General features: G+C 34.2%; 2 protein-coding genes and 2 long non-coding RNA genes across 11 annotated transcripts; 1 reads left to right on the top strand and 3 right to left on the bottom strand.

Annotated features, from left to right (window-relative positions):
- Positions 1–589: 589 nt before the first annotated feature.
- LOC110119640 lies at positions 590–2,453 on the bottom strand. 2 transcript variants are annotated; one of them, XR_007225441.1, is made up of 3 exons: positions 1,939–2,453; positions 1,368–1,522; positions 590–784 (listed from the first exon to the last, which is right to left on the bottom strand). It is a non-coding gene; the product is annotated as an uncharacterized LOC110119640 (long non-coding RNA). The 2 variants fall into 2 exon arrangements; XR_007225440.1 differs by having other exon boundaries at positions 591–784; positions 1,935–2,452.
- Positions 808–20,935, top strand: LOC100648105 (filamin-A). Of its 6 annotated transcripts, none has more exons than XM_012312893.3 (40): positions 822–1,051; positions 2,572–2,949; positions 3,922–4,046; positions 4,191–4,321; positions 4,407–4,620; positions 4,695–4,812; positions 4,880–5,067; positions 5,174–5,329; positions 5,418–5,559; positions 5,632–5,837; positions 5,913–7,422; positions 7,497–7,632; positions 7,701–7,780; positions 7,867–8,034; positions 12,274–12,420; positions 12,509–12,736; positions 12,810–13,124; positions 13,196–13,414; positions 13,503–13,823; positions 15,076–15,297; positions 15,389–15,576; positions 15,678–15,882; positions 15,951–16,088; positions 16,166–16,339; positions 16,416–16,723; positions 16,792–17,020; positions 17,101–17,229; positions 17,309–17,524; positions 17,605–17,781; positions 17,865–18,104; positions 18,183–18,326; positions 18,421–18,579; positions 18,672–18,820; positions 18,942–19,128; positions 19,212–19,474; positions 19,547–19,718; positions 19,803–20,021; positions 20,092–20,288; positions 20,391–20,693; positions 20,763–20,935. In XM_012312893.3, the coding sequence occupies exons 2-40, from the start codon at positions 2,580–2,582 to the stop codon at positions 20,829–20,831; spliced, it is 8,862 nt and encodes a 2,953-aa protein (XP_012168283.2). In that variant the 5' UTR covers positions 822–1,051; positions 2,572–2,579; the 3' UTR covers positions 20,832–20,935. The 6 variants fall into 6 exon arrangements, 5 of the variants coding, with proteins under 5 accessions (XP_048265265.1, XP_012168283.2, XP_020720827.2 ...); XM_020865168.2 differs by having other exon boundaries at positions 824–1,051; positions 7,122–7,422; XM_012312894.3 differs by lacking the exon at positions 822–1,051 and adding an exon at positions 1,379–1,507.
- LOC110119639 lies at positions 7,673–11,330 on the bottom strand. The gene is made up of 3 exons (XR_002308124.2): positions 10,006–11,330; positions 8,546–8,743; positions 7,673–8,317 (listed from the first exon to the last, which is right to left on the bottom strand). It is a non-coding gene; the product is annotated as an uncharacterized LOC110119639 (long non-coding RNA).
- Positions 20,936–25,225, bottom strand: LOC100649776 (ribosome biogenesis protein BMS1 homolog). 2 transcript variants are annotated; one of them, XM_048409316.1, is made up of 3 exons: positions 24,672–24,814; positions 24,097–24,586; positions 20,936–24,017 (listed from the first exon to the last, which is right to left on the bottom strand). In XM_048409316.1, exons 2-3 carry the CDS (start codon positions 24,555–24,557, stop codon positions 21,092–21,094), a joined length of 3,387 nt encoding a protein of 1,128 aa, XP_048265273.1. In that variant the 5' UTR covers positions 24,558–24,586; positions 24,672–24,814; the 3' UTR covers positions 20,936–21,091. The 2 variants fall into 2 exon arrangements, with proteins under 2 accessions (XP_048265273.1, XP_012168286.2); XM_012312896.3 differs by having other exon boundaries at positions 24,097–25,225.
- Between the last annotated feature and the right edge of the window lie 263 nt (positions 25,226–25,488).

Raw genomic sequence — 25,488 nt, 5'->3', positions numbered from 1 at the left:
GTACATATATATGTATATGAAAGTTAGATGAAACATGAAATGTAGTTGAATATGTATGAGTAATTCAATGATATCAATTATATAAGAATACGTATTATTATTTTAAAATAATATCGATAATTATATCAAATTTTTCTCATTCTTAATGATTCTGTATAAATAATAAAGCATGGTGAAATTTTTAAATATAACTAATTTATGTATTAAACGATATATTCTATGTAGATTGGTGGTTTGGAGATTTCAATACGTGATAAAGAAACATCCGAACCCCAGTCATTGAAGTTACTCCCACCCGAGTTGCTTACTGAGAATAGCTAGATATAAAAAAGATCTTTAAAATTCTTGTTCGATAATATATGCATACATGCATAAAAATGTATTGTATAACGTAATGTATAATAAAACATAATTTGTTCATACACCTGTGGACATGCTACCTTGCGATTGCGACTCCGACAGGTGCCACCACCTTGCGGAATAATTTGCGTGATTCTAGTTACTGAATTTCAGTGATGCATCAAACAGAAACAAGTAGGATATTTTTCATAAAAATTCTTGTTATGTTGGAATAATTTCATTTGGAATTATCTTTTATTTGCTTTATTTGTCAGAAAGATCGAGATATTTTTGTTTATTAGTCTTTCATTTTGTTTAAGATATATTATTTAGGTTATAAAGGAAGTTGTACAGTGCGGGGCCCGTGGATGGATAGATACATGCTTGTATTCATCACAATCGTGTGTTCCAAGTTCCAACGGTCTCGAAAAGCGCTTGTGTTGAGCTGCGAAAAGAAGGGGTTTTTCATGTTAGTTCAGTGAGCTCACGCGCGTCGAAGAACAATCGTCGACAACGGTACGATCCGGAAATCTTCGACAACCAAAAATGGCGTTTCTCGCATAGTGTATCGGCACATTAAAGTCCATCCTAATTTTATCAACGAGTGGAGCAAGCTGTTTCAAAGGAAAATCGTGTAAATCAAGGAATAGCGTTCCTTCGGAACGGTTCCATGAGATTTCGTGTTCAGGAAGTTGCTTCGCAGTATAACGACGTAAATATCAGTTCGCATACCAACGTTCTTACTTTCTTACGTCTTCAGTTGTGCGAGTGAACGCATAAAACAATTTGCGTTTATAATATTTATTTCGATGATGTGAACTTCATTGCTAATGATAAAAATTTTTGCATAATTTCGGAATTATCCTTTTGCGTATTCTTTGAATAAACCTACTCCAAATCGCGCTCTTTCAACGAAGATTCCGATTGGTCACTTCATTGACTATTGACCAATCGACGAATGCTCTTCTTGCAAAGTCTACACAATTTACGTACACATATTCTAGAAACTAAATTATCTATTATCTTACGTTAGAATGATTTCCATCGATCATAAGCAATTATCCTGTTAAGTCGTCTAGAACCACGTCTGTTAGCGTCTGTCAAATCTTAATTAATATTGTGGAATATGCCAAAGTTCGAGTGATTGACAATACAAAAATTCGGCAAGGTAAATGTGGTGAAGCTGCAAGGAAAGCAAGTAAATTTCGTATACATCAGCTCTGTAGGTGCAAGTCTGTAACGTCGATCTATCTGTGCTCTATTAAAGTTTCCCACGAAACAGTGAAAGAACTTGTTTTTTCTATTCTTGTGATTAACTAATTTCTTGCAATACGTTCTTACAACGTTAGTATAAAATATCATACATAGTTGTATCGAATATTAAAAGTGTATTTTTATTGCTCGGTAATTTTGTTCTTGCTGGTCTGGTATATTTATTTTCGCTACTTACGTTATATCTCGAAATCGAATTTTGAAATCGAACATTACACGATAAACGTACGATACCACAAGAAAATTTGATTCTATCTTGAACGTAATGTTCGATAGCATCGTCGGTCGAAGTTTACCTGGTTCAATGTAAAATTTTTACGTACTTACGCAAGCTTCACCGGTCGGACAAGGTTTTGAGAGAACAGTGATGTCATAACATAGTGTAGCGTAACGAAGCAATTCCTTTGGCACGTGCAATTGATGTCACATTACTATAAGTATCATATTAGTAATTTGATTAGTAATAGGTTGATTTTTGATGAGACGTCTTTCGCAGATAAAGAACACGAGAACAGAATGGCTGAATTGCAATATTATTTCTACGCTTTCTTGTTTCCTTTCTCTTGCCTGTAACCGTAAGAGATTTAATGAATGCAAATAATGAAGTAGCGGAGCGCTGGATTTTCATTTTAACGGATATAACTACATAAGATGCATCGATGATTAGAAACATAGTAGTGTACCGACACTTACTTTCACCATAAGATATATTTTAACGAACTCGCGGGGCAACAGTATCGCGCGATCAATCGAATCTTTTACTGATTTTGGGAAGTCAATAAATTATTATGTCGTACTCAAGAAAGTTCGATATTGCTATTAATCTCTTGCCCTGAACATATTAAATTACTTGATTTATAGTTCGCGTTTAATTATCTCGAACTATTATTTTTTAATTAAGAACATTACATTAGTAGTAAGTAAGAATTTGTACGGTACAATTTGTTGAATACACAATAGGAACAAAAATGGAATCGACCGAACAATTACGACCAGAAGAATTAGTGGGTCTCGTAGCCCGGTCTGCCGAGGGTACGGCAGCGAAAGGAATGCCTATCAAAGGACACGAAGATCTCTGGGTGGAAATTCAAGCGAACACTTTCCGAAATTGGGTGAACGAACACTTAAAACACGCGGTCGATGCTGCAAATGGTCCTGTGATCGACCTCGTTGAAGATTTTCGCGATGGTACACGACTCTGCGCTCTTGTCGAGGTACTTACTAAACGACGTTTGCCTCGATGGAATCCTAGACCAGCTAATCAACATCATCATTTAGAAAATGTTTCAACAGCCCTTCAAGCTATCGAGGCCGACGGTGTGAAACTCGTCAACATCGGTGAGTTAAATTCTCTGTTACACTAATTCCTCACTTATAGAATACGATACAAATGTTATACCAAGTATATATATATGCATACGATTACTGTAGCAAGAAACGCGTCACATTATTTAATAATCGCTTTTCCATTCTAGTACTTCTCCTAGATGATTTGTGTATAATTACATACATGATTCCTTGATTTGGTCGATTTACATAATTATGTGCTTTTGATCGATTAATTATGTAATTTCTTTCCTGCTAACTGGGCGTGAGGAACAGAGAAACTTTATCTACTAATCGAATGTGCCACATAAACTACAGATTATTTTCGTCGATAAAACATCAAGCAATTAAAATGTTCGGAATCATATATATATATATATATATATGTAAAGAGAAGCTCTCTCGGTGGTTACTGGCAAAATGCACATGGCTTGTATGCGCTATGCCATGAGTCACATCGCGATAAGCGTAATAGTTAAATGTGGATCATCGTCACAAATGTATTTTGTGTAAACTTATATATATAAATAAATCCATACATCACATTTTCTAATAACATTTTTCGAAATTAATGTTTTAACAGTGCTACAACGATAACATATATGCATAATTAAACTTATCTTTCGAAATAAAAAATACAATTGTGACGACGTTGCTTGTAAATCAAACTTCGAGGTCATTGCCTTTCTGGTGTTCTATCGGCGCCTACGAGATCATGGTCTAGCACCATTACAATTACACTTCATGCGTGTATCCAGCAGCTAATATAATTTCTAGCGCGTAAGTGCCTTATTAAGTGTCTTTAACACGCGAAGAAACTTTTATAATATTTTAACAATACTTACTTACACTTAATGATGGCAGAGTTATTAACATTAAACCTCAGGTACGGTAATGGTCAGTTTTATCTGTATAGTTTCTTTTTATTGACAGAAATTTAAATAACTTAAATAATCTTAATCATCTTACACTTGTTCTTTGTAGGTAACGTAGATATCGTCAATGGAAATTTGAAACTGATCCTTGGTCTAATATGGTCGCTCATTGTAAGGTACCAAATAGGCAAGTCCAAGTTCCCACCAAGGAAACTTATGCTTGCATGGCTCAAGGTCAGTACATATATATAATTACACCAGTAACTTTGAGTAGATTTACTCTTATACATTTTGAGTTACACACTAATACATAGGAAAACTTGGTAAGTCTTACGAGATAAAGGGTGCTTTTTTTATCAATACATGCACATTTTACAGACGGTCTTGCCAGAATGTAGAGTTAATAACTTCACTACAGATTGGAATTCAGGCGTATATCTGAGTGCGTTGCTTGATTATTGTCAACCAGGTCTATTTCCTCATTGGCGTCGGCTCGATCCTAACGATAGGTATACAATTGCAGAATCTTAACTTTTTTATAGTTACTTTACAAATTACAAGTTAGAAATTCCATAAGAAATTTTATACTTATAGCGTGTATAACTGTCGAAAAGCTATGGAGATTTCAAAACGTGAATTCGATATACCTATGGTGTTGGAACCAGAGTATCTTGCATCTCCATATTTGGACGAATTATCGGGAATGACCTATTTATCATACTTCATGAAGGAAGGTTCGCCAGGTTTTCATGCAACATTACGATGGGTTAACTCACAATTATCTCATCATCCAGTACAAAATTTTACGGTGAGTGAGTACTTGTTACACCGGTATGAGATCATACTACGAACATTTTTCTATTTTTGTATCATTTCTTACAGACCGATTGGAACGACGGGAGAACTTTATGTAGCATTGTCAGAAACTTGGGTGGACCAGCTCCTGTTTACGATAAAATCGATACCGATCCTTCTGCATGGGAACATAATATACAAATGGGTAAATAGCATTTGTGTGTAGTTATATGTAAGAGATTACTATGTTTACTTTATATATTCTTCGAAAGGTATTGACGGAGGCAAAAAACTGGGCGTGGAGCCTATTCTCAAGGCAAAAGATATGGCAGATCAAAACGTAGAACATTTAGGCGTTATGGCGTATGCGGCAAACTTTCAATGGGTAAAGCCTCGCCCTCAAGCGAGCAAACAAATTGTTGTTCACATTGATAGCACTTCCGCTAGAGTACAACAGCCGGTTAGTTCGTTAATTATTACCTAAGAACTTATTTGTGTTCATTCTTCCAAGTATATTGTTATATGTATTAACAAAATGTAACAGTGATTATAATCATTGCTTTTAGGCGCATTTCAAATTAGAGATTCTTACCAAAGAAGTAAATACAAGAGAAGTACGTGGTGAAGTGATAAATCCGAGCGGACGGATAGAATGTAGACTCACGTGGAACGGAATTCATGGGAAAGGAACCTTTATACCTACTGAAGTCGGAATGCATAAGGTTTGATTCGATAATTCTAAACACATTACATGTTGCGCATATTATATGAGCAATTAATATCCGAAGTTCATTACTGTTTGCGTTACAGTTAATGGTATATAACGACGGAGAATTAGTAGATGGATGTCCCTATTACTTTAGAGTTTTACCTCCCTTAACTAAAATTAAATCGCCTGGTATGGATCCGTGTGCAATAGGATCTATCGTCGAAGTTCTAGTCAACAGTTACGGTAAATATTTTATGTGAAATAAATGAGAAATTATATTAAATTACTTATATTTATAAAATAAATAAATTTCAGGAACTAGTCATGATGGCATTGATGTGACTGCGTGGTCCCCCACTGGAAGATCTCTGTCGTGTCCTGTCAAAGAGAATGATGGAGTTCATACTGCGACATTCCAACCTGATGAGACAGGAGAATGGAGTATCGCGATAACTCATAAAGGAAATCACATACAAGGTGGACCATTTACATGCTTTGTATTTGATCCTAATGGAGTAAAGGTACATCAGTTTTTATATTGTATATTTTCATATTTATTTTATTGAATATCGATGATATTCAGTAAATATTTGTAGCTACTGGATACGGAAGGTGCTTTGCCAAGACAACCATTTTCATTTACCGTTGATGCAACAGGAACCGGAGGTCTTGGCGATGTAATAATAGATTTAGTCCATGATAAACAGTCCGTTCCTTTCAGAGTGGAAAATCTTGGACATATGCAATACCAAGTTTCATTCGTCCCATCAGAATCTGGAAAGTACAGAGTTTATGTATACTTCAATGGTTCCGATGTTCGAGGTTCTCCATTTTCTATTCGAGTGGGAACTCAAAAAGGATCGAAAAGGTCGAAAGAATCTAGTCTCGAAAGATCTAAATTATCTTCGTTGGAAAGACGAATGAATGGTTTGAACGTTTCGGTTGGAACTGATCGATCGAGTCCTGTACAGCAGAAAACTTATTCTTCGCCTACGTACAAATTACCCAGCCCAACTCAACGAGTACGCGAATACTCTCCCGTACAGCAAACTACCTCCACTTATAAGACATCGAATAATTATTCGTTGGAAAATTCTAGCTCGACATACCATACATCAACTTCTTTTAATCACACTCGATCTCCAAATCATAGTCCTGTTTCACGAAATCTTCATAGTCCATCTATGGTTAAAGATACGAAAGAAATTTATTCTACTACTACATACAATCATTCGAGATCTCCGACTGTACAAAGTCCTAGCTTTATGAAAGAATCGAAAGACGTTTATACATCCAATACAATAAGTAGATCACGCTCTCCAAATCCAAGTCCGACTGTACATGATCCAAGATATTCGCCAGTTATTAAAGAATCTCGAGAAATTTATAGCTCAGGATCATTAAAGCGATCTCGGTCACCGAACCGAAGTCCAATGACATATCGTAGCGCGACTCAAAGTCCTATCAATAGAAGTTTCAGTCCAAGAAATAACGACAGAGACAACGGTTATAATAGGAAAGATTCTATAGATAATGGAACAGTTGATACAAGTAGCAACGTTAGAGTATCGTCGATGGTAGGCGGAACATCTAGAAGAGATTCGTGGGATGCTATAGAGAAAACAAAATCTTTGCTATCTTATGGTAGTTTAGAATCTCTTGCTAATCTAACCAACAATTCTGCTACAGCTGAAAATACGAATAACCCAAATTATTTCAATAACAATTACAAGAATACTCAAGGTTATAATTCAAAGAATATTTTGCATACTCACAATAGTTCCTCAAATTTTATGTCCACTCAGAAACTTTCAACTTCGGAGTACAACATATCTCAAAAATATAACAATGAAAGTCATAATACTCGCACACAGACGCATGGAATTCTTAAAAACAAAAATAATAATTATTACAAAAGTGCGGATACCACGGATGGAATTACCGAACGGTATATTAATAGTGGAATCTCTACTAGTTCATCAACGCAAGCTAGGGATTACGAACTTGCAAGTGGAAGTGCGCTTGAAACATTGCCGATCCATAGACCGGCTACCTTTATCATAGATCAAAGTATAGATCCGGATAAAGTCACCGTTAGTGTTTCTGGTAAGATTTTTTATTATATTATATTACTAGTACAGTACATCATATATTTTTCAATATAATTTATCCGATTTTAGGCCCAAATGGTAAAATAATTCCAGTACAGAAATCAACTCTCCGAGGTTTAACGTATACAATAACCGCCGAAGAAGTTGGAGAACATATCATTCAAATTTTAGTAAATGGACAACATATTCAGGGCTCACCGTTCAGGTTTGTATTTACTGAAATTATTAATAAAGATATAATCACATAAAAAATTAAATCCTTTATTAACTCAGATCGCAAGCATACAATGCACGTGGTATTCAGATTGGGAACATTCCGAATGGCATTGTTAATCAGCCAGTAGAATTTGAAAGTATGTATTTAAAAACATATATTATACAAAATAAAGGGTATTAATGCAAATTTATCTGTATTGTCCTGTATCTTCCAAATTTATAGTTGACGGATCTAATGCTGGATCTGGAAATCTAGAGATCCTCGTGAATGGTGGTCACGTAACTAGCTTTGTCAGAGCATTAGGTAGTCAACGATTCCTGGCATCATTTGTACCCCATGAAGCTGTTGTACACCTTGTGGAAATGACATTCAATGGCGAAGTAGTCCCTGGTAAGTCACTTTTTATTCGATATTTATACAATAAAAATCCGTTGCATTCCTACAATATAATAATTCAGCGAATTAAACTGAATGTAATAGAAAATCTTTAAAGATAATATAGCGTAATAATATAAAATAAAATTTTAAACATTTCCAAGTTTAAAATATTTGACGAAGATCTTTTAGGCAATGATAATGTTATTTCCATTTCCTGAGTGAACGATGTTCTTCTCAAACTGCCTTAATGTATCAATCTTCTAATAGTAAAAGTGATTCATAGCTTTCTATATTTCTATAAAGAAAATAATTAAATAAAGATGGTATTGCTTGAGAATTGAATCTCTTTATTCAGTAAAAGGAGTTACCAAATAAAGTTATGCAATGCATAATATTTAACAAAAATATTTTCTTACATTGTAAGGGTATAATTAAGTACTACTTGTGAAATTTCTTATATTTATGTGCGATATTATGTTTAAATTTTGTACGAAAATTACATTTAATAATCTGCATGTCTTACATTATTTCACTTTTTTCGAGTACGTTTATGCATACACATACATATACTGTTCGAGTCAACAGGTTATTGATCAGGTCATTGACTTGCGATTTCACGCATCCACGTGATGTTCCACTGACATATATACAACGTCATCATTTCCTTTCTTTCTTGAATTTTTTCCTTTCATTTATTAACTAAGCACAATGAATAATATCCCTGTTTAAATAGAAATATATTACTTTTGTTGTACAATATCATACGATTATACAATGTTTAGGTATTTCGGGAATTTATCTTATCGCTTGGCATAATCTTATAATAGTTTAGATTATTATTTACTATGACAGATTATGAAAGTAAAATTTGAAGGAATTTGTGCTACGCTACTGCACATCTACGAAGGATATCATTAGCGATATAAAAAATTGCATTTTGCAACGGTAATTATACATTACACGTGACCTACAACGCTGTAAAGAGGTTCGTTGGTGTACAGTTTTCCAATTGTTCCGAACATTAAGATAGCTCAAAAATGTCATTTCTGGTTTTTAGAAAAAATATGTTTAACATGAAAAAATCAGAAAAAAATTAAATATTCTGATGGCCTAGATTTTATTGTACAGTCCATATCGTATAATATTTGTTGATAAATTACATTTAACAAATTCTTTTATACACACAACGCTAATGCTTTTCAAGTAGCATTTACTAGATAAAGTTCGTATAATATTTTTGTAATATTCAATCTTGTATAATATCATTAATTGAAAAAGAATATCACGGGGAGAAGGAAACCGTAGGTGTGGTCACTAAAGTCTTTATATGCTTGTAGACGTATTTGGTTACGAACGAGGATAGTCGATCTCTGCCTACATAGAGGTAAACGTAATTCCTGTAACTGCACATACTATAATGATGATTATGATGATTCTTAAGATTTTCTAAAGAATATTGAGGTTTAATATTAATATGTAAATATATCAATATGTCATAATATATAGCTATTATTAAGACAAAATGTATTCGATAATGACCTGGATATCTTTTTACTTTCTTCACATGTTTAAATAATGAGTATTTTTTAGTTATATTTGTAATAATAGTAGTCTATATAACTACGAAGAACAGCTGTTCTTATGCGATCATTTGTAAAGCCAAATATGTCCTGCGCCGTTATTATTTATCATGAGAGAAATGATTGCGGTTGTTTCTATTCTAACGCACCACGCAGAATAACTTATGGTTTGACGACATGTGGAATGTGTCTTACATATATTTTTCAATTTCTTTATTTCAATTGCTTTCTCTTCTCGCTGTTTCGTGCTATTTTAATTCGATTTCCCTAATTTGAATTTATTTCTTAGTTATTTCCGAAATGTTGTTAAAGCATATCTATCGATTGTAATTAGAAATACGTATGTTGTTAAGAATTTATCTAGATATATCTACATATTTAAAAAATATATATACATACTTACAATGTATCTATATACACAAGTACAATCTCTAAATGCAAGTGATGCGCAAATTACCGTAACGCTCGGTTAGAATATGTACTAACCATGAAAATTTCAATTATGTATTAATTACATCGCTACAGAAGAATTTATTGCGTTTATAGGATGGAAATTACGATACTGTGTTTATATAACATCATTGCTTTCGTGCCAAATTATATATTCTTACATTACGTATAATTAATTCCAAATTATTATTGCATAAGTGATGTAACATTCATTACGATATTAGATTTACAAATTAGATTTGTCTTTCTAGATTTTTTTTCGTTAATCGTATTTAAATCAGTAGATAACAATTTAAGAGATATTTTTGAAAATATTGAAACGAGTTTTCTTCCGTATGACCCGTTATGTCGGGGAATGCAGCGAATCATGAACCACAGTCTCTTCGACATAACTCCTGGCATTAAGAATGTAGCGCAAGACAATTCGGAACGAAAGGAAAGCAGGAAATCGTGTAAAACATATCGAACGCTTTTTAATTGTCCTTTTTACTTTTCATACATATAAAAAAACATTACTAATCTTATTCTTCTTAAATTAACAGACTTCAAAAGTATAAGATGTACTTAACATAAAATGTCACAAACACTGGCGAATTCACTTCCAAACTGCCCTATTACTGAAAAGATATATCAAATTTATTATGTCAAATTGGAATCTCCTCGCATGATTGGTTATAAAAGATGGCAATGCCAAATTACTAATAAAGATAAAGCTCTGGTTTTCCGACTCTCTCTCAAGGAAAAACCGAACGAACTCGATCGTCACGAAATTCCAATACATGAAAGCTATATTTCTTTTATACATCCAAGTATTGTGTCGTGATATTCGTTTAGTGTAGTAGAAAAAATGTGATTATTAAATAGAATCGCGATACATGCAAGATTACACATTTGTTTCGTTCGTATCGAATAATGATAATCATTACTCTCGTCTAATCGTTAATTATACAGTCACACTTTTTCCATAGTTATTTTAAAGTAATTTCGTATTGAATGCAAATAGTGAAATTTCTATTTGCGGCCGACCTTAAAGTATCGAAATACGCAGATCAGGTATCCTATGAACGTGTACTGTAGTACATACATAATATACTGTAGCCGGTCGAACGAGCAAGAAACGGATGGGAGAACATACTCGTATCATGTCCATTTAAAACCCTACTTTGATTTATATCATAAAGTTAATTTCTAGTTAAAATAGTCTTTTTTTCTTAGTAAAAAATCATCGTATAAGGAGAAAAAGATCGTAAAATCTGAAATGAAAGTAAATGTGGAATAAAATAGATACAGGGGAAAAAGTATGAAAGAGGATTGTTGAATGTATACCAAAGAAAGCACGGCCCTGGTTTTGGGCCTAAGCAGCAACCCAGTAGTAGCAGCAGCTACACCCGTCTCGTCGCTTGACTCTGAGTCTGTCTCGATTCTGAGTCGCGACCTGCTGACGTTTCTTCATCAAGAAATTAAAGCTATAAAGTTCTCTGACTTTCTCGATCATTCGATCTTTTTTCTATTTTTCGTCTTTGTAGTTTTCAAATAATATCAAAATGGATTTCCAACGGAATCATTCGCAATTAGTGTTCAGTAAAGATGGAATGATCATAATCGAATTAGTGCGCGAGCGATTGTGAAAATACTCAATATCTGTTCGTGCTTATGGCCGAGATCGAAGTGTATTCCATAATGGAACCGTATTATTGACCGATAGATTCGATTTGTGTGTTTCGATTTCCTATTTTGAAGTTTAGTACCCTTATAACGTAATTCAATTCTACCCTTTCTCCCTTAAGTTTTTCAGCATTTTTCAGGTCTCTTAGTTTAATATTAAAAATAGTAAAGGTAATTTGGTTTCTTGTATCTTCTTACAATTACCATAAATGTCAAATTTTCTCATGTCAAATTCGAGCAAATATAATCCTAACGATTTTCCCGCGATAATTATGAAATCTATTTTCTTCTTTACTTTACGTTACGCTTCTTCTTATACTAACTATAAAGGTTAGAAAGCACCTGATTGGAGTTACATAGTATTGCCGGAAAATTAAAATTTTACTCAAAGTGATGCAGTGTCATATATGGATTCTTCTATTATTTCTAACAAATTAATGGTGTATATTGAAACAATAATCAATTAAAGATTGTTACTATATTACTATATATATATGTATATATTTTTGCAATTTTATATATACAATTAATATCTGATAAAATTATAAATTTACAGGATCACCCTGGCGTGTGGGCATTATGCCAGCCCCAAAAATGTCAGTGATTGGGGATTCCATAAGATTGGTCCCTGCTGGTAGTCCAGCACTTTTTGAACTTTCTGCTCTTGGCTTTAATAGTAATGAAATTGATGTACAAATTATAAGTACGTATCTAAAATTAAATATATTTACAGATTCGATATTATATTTATTAATTACTTCTTATAATAAATATATAATAATTATTTCTAGCACCTTCTAAGAGACATGTACCAGCAAAAATTGATGAAGAGTCAGGAAGACCAGGAGAATTTCGTGTTGAATTTACTCCAATAGAAGTAGGCAGTCATCTTGTAGAAGTAACCATCGCTGGACAAAAGCTACCGGCAGGACCACTGGTTGCTAAGGTGTACAACAGCAGTTTGATACAAGTTACCGATGTACCCAGTGCTGTTGTTGGGCATGCCTGTCAATTTAGAGGTAACTAAAGATAATGAATTATAGAAGAAAAAATATAATACATGCCAATCTATATCCTTTGTTAATTTTATAGTTGATGCTAGTGCGGCTGGTGAAGGACAACTTGAAATTTCTATCAATGAAGGAGAAGTACCCAATCATGTTCAAGTAGTAGGGGGAGGACGTTGCCTTGTTTCTTTTACACCAGAAATTGCTAAATCACATTACATTGATATAAAATTTAATGGAGAAGCAGTGAAAGGATGTCCTTTTATTTGTAATGTATCTGATACCAGTAGAGTAACTTTAAGTTTAAATCACCTGGAATTAATTCCGGTGGATCAGCCTGCTAGTTTTCATATGGGGGTTGATGGTAGTGGCAGCGCAGAGCTTGCAGTTTCTGTAAGAGGTTAGTAAAAATATCATATTATAAATTTCCCAGTACTATTTTGTGATGCTAGGAAGGCGTATTCTTTTTAGGACCAAATAGTGAATTGCCTGTGAAAGTAACTGGAGATATAAAAAGTGGTTTTACTGCAGAATTTATTCCAAGAGACGTTGGTGTTCATTCGATTAGTGTTGAATATAATGGTCATCCTGTAAATGGCACACCATTTTTAGCTAAAGCATTTAATGCAGATAAAGTATTAATAGGCCCAGTAGCTAGGGGTAGTGTTGGTCAACCTACACATTTCACTGGTATGTAGAAAAGATATTTAAAAATTACTTCTGTTCAATTTTCGATTTTTTGTTACAATTCTTTATAAAATATTTATTGCTTTGATAGTTGATGCAAGTCAAGCTGGTGAAGGAAATTTAGAAATTACGATATCAGCTCGCAGTCAGAACATACCTACTCAAGTCACCCCACAGGGGAATGCTCGGTTTTCAGTTAGTTTCGTACCATTCGAGGCGTGCGAACACATAATTAATATAGCCTTCAATAAACGAACAGTACCAGGCTGCCCGATTGTAACTCGGGTAGGTGGTGATAGTCATGTAACTGTGAGTGGGCAGGCATTAAGCAGTGCTGGACTAGGACGACAAAGTTATCTTACCGTTAGTAATGTTGCCGGTAGCTTAGAAGATTTAGAAGTTAACGTTGAAGGTATGTCTATCTCTCTCTCTCTCTCATTGTCATTGACATTGACATTTCCTACTGTAATTGTATATTAATACGTGTATCCTGCATGTATATCTTTCAGTTCAAAGTTGTATCTTTACTGTTATCACACAAATGTCACAATTTTCACAGCAACATCATACCCTACGATATTCTTTTATTGTTCCAATTCAGTATTATAAGATTTTTGCAAATGTTGCACAGTGGTTTGCCGACAACCGAAAGTATATATATATAAGCACCTTCCATATTGTATTTATCACTTCCATAATAAATTTTTGACTGTTTGTTACATTTGTTAGTAATATTCATGTAATGAATATCTTGTCTGTTGATTATGGTAGAAACTTGCACGAAGTTCTGCCTCTGTGTTGTCTATCTTGTTAATCTCTAGCTTGAGAGCAATTCTCTCTCTGTTGCAGGTCGGCCAGCTTTCAGACTACGACATTACTAGACTTCTCAAACACAACTAATCTCATTTTTATTTTAATAATGGATTATATGAAATAACTGGTGGTGGGTTTTTTATTTAACATATACTCTGAAAATATTGTATTGAGATAGTTCATTATGTTGTCTCCATGTTCTTTTACTACTAGTTACCACTTTAGAATATTATAAAGGCGTCGGTTTTACCTTAATATTCGATTGTTAAAGCAGTGACTAACATTTCCCAATTTTACTGTTAACTACTAAATCAAAGTAAGCGTGACAGCCATTTTCGTGGTGCTATATATATGTTGTTAATTTTATCTTTATCATAGACTTTGAATGTGAAATCTGTATTGCTTTAGCCAATGTGCCAACATGATCATTTATTTGAGTAGTACTTAGCTATTAAGTATAATATCAACAATGCAAAAATCGATCTCTAATCTATTTCTTAAATTTTCATACATTTTGCTTGAGTTACTTGTTTTATACAACTTTGCAGCATCTAATATAAACTAACTATCAATTTGAATTCAATTACCAGACAATACAAGCAAACTAATACCTTATTGAATTTTTATTTAAAAAGCTCCAGTGATTAGTTCTGTCATAATAACATGTCTGTATATATATACATATATCGCTTTCTTTAGACAATGCTTATCATAATTAAATACCTTAACATCAGAAAAGAACTTGATAAACTCGCATAAACGCTCCACTGTTCACTTTTGGTATCCATGTGATCCACCCTAGTAGTTGGCTGACTAAATTGTATTAAACAACTAACCGGCGGACTTGATAGGACCCAATGGACAGGCTGTACCCGCTCAAGTCACTGACAACAAAGATACAACGTGCAGCGTAGCATTTACGCCAAGAGTAGTCGGAGAACATAGAATTTCAGTAAGCCATCGGAATGTTCCCGTAATTGGTAGTCCATTTAGCTGCAAAGTGTATGACGTGACTGCTATCAAAGTGAAGGATTCTAAACATGGTGTTATTGGAATGCCTGTAACTTTCTTAGGTATTGTTGCTATAGTTAATAATATATTGAAATCTATTATATATTACATATATCGAGAATTATTTGTTGATTTTCTTCTTTTTCTTTTTAGTTGAAACTAGTCAGGCAGGTCCAGGAAACCTGGAAGTGACGGTAAACGGTGGTCGCGTACCTACATCTGCTCAAGCTCAAGGTCCTCACACGTATGCAATATCGTTCACACCTCGGGAACCAATTGTACATACTGTGGATTTAAGGTTTAATGGAGAGGATGTACCTGGCAGTCCCTTTAGTTGCCAGGTATAATAATTATTTTATTTTTTTTGCTCTTGTAATATTATTACGTATTTCTATTTATTATAGTTGTTTGTTAAAAATAATTAACTTCTTTGAAATGTCAGGTGAGCGACACGGCGAAAGTAATAATAACTGAAGGACTTGAAAAAGTGTCTGTGAATCGTTTAACAACGTTTACAATAGAGGCAGATTCCTCATTAGGAACTCCTACTGTAGAAGTTCTCTCACCAACTAGAGAAAGTCTACCAATTCATGTCAAGCAAAGTGGCCATGGATGTTATACTGCAGGATTCACACCTAAAGATGTTGGTATGTGAATGAATATGAAACGATGGTAATGGAAAGGATATCTAAAAGAAAGTACATAAAATTTATAGGTGATCATAGCGTTGAAGTAAAAATAAATGGATTGCATGTGGAAGGTAGTCCATTCTTAGTAAAAGCTTACAATGCTGATAAAGTAAAAGTAACAGATATAAATAGTGGTGTTGTTGGTAAACCAGTCTTCTTTAGCAGTAAGTGTAATATTTTCTTATTTCACTTCATATATTTCACACATTAATTATATTTATACGCGCATGTTTAATTTTAGTCAATGCTAGTCAAGCTGGTGCTGGCAATCTTGAAATTATTGTTGCTGTAAATGGTAAGAATGTGCCAAATTATGTTCAAAGCGAAGGAAATGCAAAGTTCAGAGTTAATTTCAAACCACAAGAAGCTGCTGTACACAGTCTTAGTGTTCGCTTTAATGGAGAACCTGTCCCAGGTATATATAATGAATCCAAATACATAACAGTTATGTATTAGATGCCTCAGACTCAATTTTAATGTTTTATGTTTAGGCTCACCATTCAGCTGTAAAGTAGTTGGTGCAGGCCAAGCCATAATTACAGGTCACAATTTAAAAATGGGAGCTGTAAAGCAATTAATTTCCTTTATTATAGATCCACAAGCTCCTTCAACAAATTGTGACGTAATTGTAACACCACCATCAAATATATCACTTCCTATTACGATAGAACCTATAGATGGAAAATATAATATCAGCTTTGTGCCTATGGAAGTGGGCAGACATAATATCAGCATATTAGTGGACAATGAACATGTGAAAGGCTCTCCATTTGCTTGCAATGTTTATGATGTTACAAAGGTAATCTATTTGAAGTGTCACAAAATATCGTTTACTTGGACGAGTTATCTCACTAAAAATTCATGCAGGTACACGTATCAGGTCTTTCTGAAGCATTATTAGGTCAAGCAACGACATTTACTGTTGATGCAGCAGAAGCTGGTGAGGGGACATTGGAATTAGTAGTAAGCACGGACAATAACACAGTTAAGGCCGAAGTAGTTGCTTGTGCTCGTGGATTATACGATGTAACATTCGTTCCACAAACTACTAGTACTCATTATGTCAATATTAGTTTCAATGATGATAATGTACCAGGTTAATAAATCTTTGTCTTTTCATCAAATTTTAATTAATATTCATTAAAATGATTAGTAATTTTATATGTTGTCCAATAGGGAGTCCGTTCAAATGTCCAGTGATTAGTACAATGTTAGATGGACCATCTATGATCCGTGTTGGAAATACAGCATATATGGACTTAGAAATGCCAGGATTAGAGGGGCCTGTATCTGCAGAGGTTACAGGTAAGCTTATGTTTCATATATTAATATTGTTATATAATGCATCCTGTAACATTATAATTCAACTGCGCGTCTGATATAGGCCCCGATGGTATAATTATTCCGTGCACATTGACGAAATTATCATCCAATTTATATCGAGTAGAAATTCGTACACGACAGGTCGGCACCTACAGCGTAATATTCAGTGATGGTCACAAGATAATTAGTTCTCAGACACTTCAAGCTTTTGATCCTGGAAAAGTAACAATTAAGGAAGTGTCAGATGTAGTTTGTCATCGACCAGGAACCATAATAGGTATAACGTGTAAAATGTAATTTTATATTAAAATAAATATAAAATATTTCTATTCTAAATAATTCTTTAAAATTCTCTAGTTGTTGCACCAAAAGAAGCCGGACCCGGAAAGTTGACCGTAAATGTACGCGCCGCTGGAGCTGATGTCGATAGCGTAGTTAGAGAAGGAGAAAATGGTCAATACGATATAATGTTTCATCCTACGCGAGCAGCTCCTCATAAAATCCACATAAAATATAACGAAGTTCATATATTGGGTACAGTATTTATTGTCTAATTTTATAGTTATCTGTTAATATTTTAGTTCATTTACATTATTCACTGTGTGATTTTTTGTTAGGAAGCCCATTGGATGTGACAGTTCGTGGTCCTACTGGAGGAAGAGAAGTAACTGCGACAGGATTAGGATTATACCAATCATGCGTTGGCAAAGTGACCTCATTTACTATCGAAACTTTAGGAAGTCCTGGGAAAGAATTTGATGTAGTAATTAGCGGACCACAAGGTAATGCAGTTCCAGTTCGATGTTATCAGCATCGAGATGGAAATTTACTCGCCGAGTTTACTACAAATACTGTCGGTATGTAATTTAAAAATGCAAGTAGTAATACTAGTAATATTATTATACCTAATAGTTGAAATATTCCCATTTTATTAGGGACGTATAAGATTGATGTCTTACAAGGCACAAAGCCAGTTTTAGGTTCACCTTTTTTCTGTCAAGCTTTCGATATTTCCAAAGTGAAACTGCAAGAACTGGGACCAATGATAGTATCTGTACATGACCACATCGCTTTCAAAAGTATAATAATAAAATTATTAATACATGCATATATTTTTTGTTTCGCAAAATAAAATAACATTTTTATTATAATTGTAATCATAAATTGTTATAGTAATAAAAACAGATGCTGGAATGGCGGATTTGGATGTAGTAGCGACAAGTCCACTGGGTCAAGAACTTCCGTTACAAGTTACTCCGCTCAACGATGGTGCAGAGATGGTTGAATTTTCTCCTAGCGTACCTGGTACATACATGATTAATATCACATATGGTAAGATTAATATACATACACTTAGGTATACACTAAAATGTTTAATGTAAAAAGTACTTTAGAGAAATAAGGAAAATTATTTTTTTATTCAGGTGGGTGTCCTATACCAGACAGCCCATTAATATGTACAGTTGATGCAGCTGGACAAGCTCGTGCAAAAGGAGAAGGTTTATTAAGCGGTCATGCCGACAAAACAGCACATTTTATCGTTACTGGCACCAGAAGCCCTCCAGCAGTTCAGGTACTTAGCAAGAAGTGTAATATTTCATTTGACTTACATTCTTCATGGATATTATTATATTTTATAGTTTTATTCCTTTTTTTACCGTGCTTTATTACGATGTATTACTATGCTTCTTTAGGTAGATGGCCCGGATAGCGTTTCGAAAGCGATAATTGAAGCCGGAGCTAACCCGGGTACCTGGAATGTGTCCTATGTCCCAACTGAAGTTGGGGTATTTGACATTCGAGTAGTATCTGCTGGTCAACAACTTCCAGGATCTCCCTGGCATCCAAAAATCATAGATACACGGAATCTACGAGTAATTGGTAAATAACAATAATCTTTATTGTTGTTGCTATTATAAAAATAATATATTAATTTTTATAAATATTTTCTTTATTTTTCTAAGGTGGCTGGCCGGCTGTATGCGATGATGTTGGGCGATTAAAGTTACATCCATCAAATAAAATTAATTTCGACACTGCTGAAGCTGGACCTGGTGAACTTACTGGAAAAATAGGAGATCATATGTTGTCTTTTGAAATGACTTCAAATAATAGACTGAAACTCATTCCGCCAGAATTAAATGGTGGGGAACATCGTTTAGAAATATTATTTAATGGAATACCATTCCCAGGGGCTCCAAAATTAGCAATTGTTCAAGACGTAGAGGTATTTAACTGTTCAGGATTATGTTTATACTATTATAACTGTGGCAAATTAGTATTACTCTCTTATTTTTAGCCGCCTATACAAGATACGAGTCGAGTTTTGCTAAGGGGAAGAGGTTTAACATCAGCAAAGTGCGGAGAAGAAGTTAGTTTCACAATAGATGGTTCTCAAGCTGGCACAGGCACGCCAAAAGTTCAGTTATTTTCACCAACTAGCGAACTTAATGTAATGTTACAACATTTGGGTAATTATATCTTTTATTATGTATAACTATGATCTTTTTGTATTACGTCATAATTTGTTGCTTAAATTATGTTTTCACGTATAGGTGACAGCGTTTATCGAGCAAGTTACATACCATTAACGCCTGATCCTCTTTTAATGACTGTGTCTTGGAATGGGAGACAGCTGAAAGGATGCCCTTTACAAATAAATGTAACGAGTGCAGCTGACGCGTCGCGAGTTATTTGTTCCGGAGATGGATTGAAACATGGTATAGTCGGTCAGGAAATAAGAAGTTTTATTGATACAAGACGTGCTGGGCCTGGTATGTATTATACTCATTATTTTTGTTATTTAATTGTGTGAATTAAATCTAAATATTTTTTTATATTTAGGCGAATTAACGGCTCATTGCGTTGGTCCTCATAAGGTTGCTTATTGCGAATTATACGATCACGGTGATGCAACGTTTACATTGAACGTAAAACCTCAAGAAGCTGGACGTCATGCATTAACCATTAAATACGCCGGAGAACATGTCCCTGGCTCACCTTTTACGTTACGCGTTTCCGGTGCTCCAGATGCTTCAAAGGTATCGTAGGATCTATATTTTGATACGGAATGTTCTTATTTCGATTTGAAATGATATCTATGAACGAGAAAGATGAGTGGCGAAAAATATTTTTGATAATAGGTTCGAGTTTACGGGCCAGGTATAGAACACGGAGTATTAGCAACATTTCAGTCACGTTTTATTTGCGACACTCGTGGAGCCGGCGCCGGTCAACTAACGGTGAGGGTTCGTGGCCCTAAAGGAGCGTTTAGAGTAGAGATGCAGAGAGAGACTCAGAAGGATCGGATAATCTTATGTCGGTACGATCCAACGGAACCAGGTGATTATAGAGTCGAAGTTCGTTGGGCAGGCGTCCTTGTACCTGGATCTCCATTTCCCGTTAAAATCGTCGACACTCAAGACGAATTGCTAATGTTGACGCAGGTAATCAGAATAATAGAAATATTCAAAACAAAAAAAATATCCAAACTATCCTTCTCTCATTGGTTTTAGAGTGGAGATAATTATTCAACAGGACACCATACTATTGCCTCATGGCGTGGATCACAAGCTATATTATAAATACATTGCATATAAAGTTGTTATTATTTTATATGAACTAATAATATATTTTCATAATATATAACAATTCTGTAACTTATCTAAAATATATGCAGTAAAACAAATATTTTGACAACTGCTTTATTATAATATATACAGTTTTAATTGTTTACATAAGAATACGGACAATCAAAACGTGCACGGAACAAAAGTAAAAAATGGTAAAAGATAACTGCCGGCCTATTTATTAGAATGCAATACATTTTATAAACAAGTATACACTATGACTTTTTTTTCTTTTCTAATTTACTAAGTTCTCTAAACACTTGTTTCTTCAATTCTTTTTGCCGTTTAAGTTTTCGTGCTTCAATGGCAGTAATTTTAGCTTGATGTCCCTCGATTCTTTGTTTAGTAGCTTCTTTAAGTTGTTTTTGTTTATAAGCGTAATTGGTCTTAATCATTCTCATCAGCTTCGCTACGTTAGCTTCATCTGGTTCACGTATTACTGCTATTCTGCCTTTCTTGAAGTTTGGCTTGTGTTCCGATGCTGGCATTAATTTTGGTTTGTCTTGGTACGGGAGCTCTTTCTGTAAACTTCGAGGAATAGACAAAGGTTTGAACACTTTTATCATTCTCTCGATAGGTGTATACATAGAATCTTTGTTAGCAGGGGCACGTATGTTCTTTTCTCTCTTTAATTGTCCAGTTGTCTTCATTCCTTGCCATTGATTCTTTTCTTCGACAGGTAACAAGAGCGATGTAACAGGATTATAAAATTTTGGAACGTCAATCTTATACCAAGTTCGACAGAAAACAATATCACTCAAAAGTATTTTGTCTTCGAATGTCGCACGGAAACATCCCTCTGGCTTTGATACAGCTTTCTTTATTTGACCGCGTATACCGGATACGGTTTTTATTCTAGCACCCTCAAATTTAGCAACTTCGAGTGCCGAGTTAAACATATCTTTTATAAAAGCTGTTTTCTTATAAATTTTCATCGGAAAACCAGTAAGTTTCAATTTTTTCATGATCTGTGTGCTTTTGTCCATCTCTACGATAGAACCTGTTGCCGCTATTCTAAAACCTGGTACCCTAGTGGCAACATCCTGAACTGCCAGGACTCCTGTACTTTGTGGTGTAACAGGACCCCAAAAATGTGCCATACAGGCAATATGTTCTGGAGTATATTTTAACATTCTATTTTTCAAGTTGTCTTCTAATTTTGAGAAAACTGGTAACGTCTGGAATCGACGCCAACCTACAGAAAGTATTAATGGATCTTTGCTCTTCAGGATCTTCGGATACCATCGATGCTTTTTTATTCTTGTTTGTACGTATCCTATATTCTCTTCCCCATGTAACAATCCTCCAATAATTAATGGATATGTAGGATCCAAATTAGTAACCAGTTCACACGGCACAGTTTCAATTTCGACACGCACGTACATACCTGGGCGATAACCTTCCAATTGTACCCTTACGTTATCGTCTAATCCCTCAAATTCCGATTTGTTTAAGTTCGCTTGTTTTTCAACTTCAAGTTTCAATTCGTCGTAATATGTTTTAGATTCGCCGTTATCATACTCTAAATCAAATTGTTCCTTCAATTTTTTCTTCTTTTCCAAGAGCTTTTCCCTTTCTTCCATTTCATCCGTTATGGATTCTTTTCTACTTTCTGCATCATGCTTTACCCCAGTTTCCATATCTTCGAAATCACCGTACAATTCTTCGTCATTCATATCATCTAACTTTAAGAGTTCTTCTGCATCTTCCGATTCTTTCCACTTTCCGGTTACGAAACGATTTACTACAAGTATTTTATTTTCTTCGTTCAACCAATCCCGTTGAGTTTCCGGAAAAAATATACATTCTTCTTGATTTTGCAACTCTTTTTCCTGTACTTTTTGTTTCTGTTTTTCTTGAACGACACGGAAGATACCACCTATTTCGTCATTTTCGAGCTCGATTTTCTCCACTTTCTCATCTTCTTTCGTGCGGTTCCTATCGAACACTCCGTAAACGACTTTCATGAGATTTTTGTTAGTTTGCTGACGTCTATCGAATGCTTGTCTGGCTTGTTCGACTAAGTTTGATTTCCATTTTAATTCATCTTCAACTTCTTCGTCGTCCTCGATCTCATCAACTTCTTCTTCCCTCTTCTTCTTCTTCATATTATTAGCTTCGATATTTTCTTCTTCTTCTTCCTCGGAAGTTTCACCAAAATCAATTTCCTCTTCCGAGTCATCCATTTCTAATCCACCTCGTGAATCTCCATCGCTTAATTCGTCAAAACTTTCGCTTTCGCTATTTATCCTCTCGCTTGTTTTACTTGAATCTACATTTAATTGGTCGAGCGCTTCCTTAATCTTATTTTTTACCAAGATATCCGATTCCTTGCTCAAAGAACGATAAACATCTATGTCATTCGGTACATTTGAAATTCTACCTTTTGTCAAATTCAAAGAGGTTTGTTTCGTAATAGATACGTCGTTGTCTTCCAGATTTGAATTATCTGACGAACTTTTCCTCTTTTTAATATTTTCTGGTTTATAGGTTTTACTTTTTCTCTTAAGGCCTTTCTTTTTATACGTTTCTTTCTCACCGTCATTATCTGTCTGCAAAGATTCAGTCTTTGCTTTCACTTCATCTACTTCCTCAATATCATTCTCACTTTCTTCCTCTTGATCGCTGCATAACTGATCGTCTGCGATATCTTCCTGATCGCTATCATCAGATACATTGGAGAAATTCTCCAGTGATTGAGAATCAGGAAAGAGAACCTTTCTTCTGATCCTGCCATTATCAATTATAGTTTCTCCCTTATAACTGTCTAAATCTTCGCTTACATCCTGTGACTTTATTGGAGCAGCATCACTAAATAACTGTAGCTCGCTGTATTGTAACTTTTGATCTAATGTTTCCTGTGTGTCCATTAAAGCTCCAACCAAACCTGTTTCTTCTTCTTCTTGATGAGAATGACTACCACCCAATTCAACATAAACAGCATCCTTGTCATATACTATACCACCAACACCGGAAAAAGGTGCATAAATTAATCGTTCCTTTTCTACTAATGCACGTTTCTTTAACTCTTCTGGCAAAGGACACGGATCTGGCAAAAAACTAACATCTTTGATCTTTAGATCGCCACAACCCGGAATATGTACAGATGTCTCTTTATTTAATGGAATTCCTCTCACATACCTGTCGATATTAACAAAAAATTAATATTAAAAATTAAAAGAAATATAATATTTACATATATATATAATTCTTTACATACCCATATAAACTTATTGTCCTATCAACTTTTGGATTTTGTCTAATTAGTTCTGGAGATGTTAAATCTTCCACTCTATCAGCTAGAATATAAGGATGCGTGGTCCGCCAAGTCAATGGTCTAAATTTCATGACAGAAATAAATCTTCCCAAATTTTTTATTTCTGTACGTAAATATTCTCCATGAATTAATCCAGATAGATAAAATAATTTTGCTCCGGCATAGACTTCCGTCCAAAATCTTTGTTTCAACGTCTTTTTGATTTTCTTCAACTGTTTTGCATTTTTTATTAAATCTAAGTGAGTTAAAACACCCATAATTCTAGGCATACCATGAACTTGACAGATGTTTAGAAATTCAAATATTTCCATCTCAAAGCCAAAAGATGCATCTACCAAGAGCAACACTAGGTCTGCTACTTTAGCAATGTCTATCATACTATTTATATCATTGTTACATTCCATAAAGGTAATTCTTCTTTTCTTCCCAGAAACTACAGTAACAGGACCAACTATATTAGTTAATGGTTGTTTCACATAACTCTTAATGAGACATTGAACAACTAAAGATTTGCCAACCTTCGGAGGGCCAACAATAGCAACTAAAATTGGAGGAGGTTCAAGAGGAGTTCTATCAACCAATGGTATGTGTTGTTTCTTTGTTTCTATATCCTGTTTCCGTCTAAATTGTCTTTCTGCCTTAATCGCAGAATTAAATGTAAATGCCTTTGGATTTTTCTGTTTATCCGTAAGTTCTTGAACATGGCTTTTCTTTTTTTTCTTTTTTTCTGCTTTACGACCGGCATTACGTTCTCTATGAGTTTTATGAGTGAGTACGTTCTCCGTTTCGCTTGACATTTTCAATTTCTTTATAAAACTTACTATTCACTAATTGGTATGTATTGGTGTATATTTCACTTTAACATTAAGGTTATATTATATCCATGATGCATTTTATACACATATTTCTGCATATAGAGACGGTATAATATTTGAAATAATCTCGATATTTCAACGATAAGCAAGTATTATAATTTGCAATACAATATTTAGAATACAAGAAACGTCACAACTTATAAATGTTTATCACGTGTTGTCTGTGAGGGCAGACGTTTGTCGTTTGAGCGATCGTTGCAAGAAGAAGGTTATGTTATGAAAACTATAATTTATGGGAAATGAAATTATATGAGACAGTATGAGAAAATATATTTCCAAGTTAGAAGTTAATAAAGAATTCGATATAACGATCAAAGAGATTTATTATGAATAAAAAATATTTATTCTTGTATTCTTCGGTTAATATTTCATATCTTCACCGCTAGATGATTCTAGTTATTCTAATTATGTATACTGACTACTTATTCTTATATAGGTAATATCAGAGGTAACATTAAAT

This window comes from Bombus terrestris, chromosome 10 (genome assembly GCF_910591885.1).
Source record: "Bombus terrestris chromosome 10, iyBomTerr1.2, whole genome shotgun sequence".
NCBI classification, from domain to species: domain Eukaryota; kingdom Metazoa; phylum Arthropoda; class Insecta; order Hymenoptera; family Apidae; genus Bombus; species Bombus terrestris.
The sequence above is the reverse complement of the archived record's forward strand: the minus strand, read 5'-3'. Positions and strand labels throughout refer to the sequence as shown.

Coding starts and splice junctions, on each gene's coding strand:
- LOC100649776 (XM_012312896.3), bottom strand. CDS start 24,950: ATGTCAAGCGAAACGGAGAACGTACTCACTCATAAAACTCATAGAGAA. Junction 24,018..24,096: donor AGGACAATAAGTTTATATGG/GTATGTAAAGAA, acceptor TAATATCGACAG/GTATGTGAGAGGAATTCCAT.
- LOC100648105 (XM_012312893.3), top strand. CDS start 2,580: ATGGAATCGACCGAACAATTACGACCAGAAGAATTAGTGGGTCTCGTA. Junction 17,021..17,100: donor CAATGATGATAATGTACCAG/GTTAATAAATCT, acceptor GTTGTCCAATAG/GGAGTCCGTTCAAATGTCCA. Junction 19,719..19,802: donor TGTAATGTTACAACATTTGG/GTAATTATATCT, acceptor TTTCACGTATAG/GTGACAGCGTTTATCGAGCA.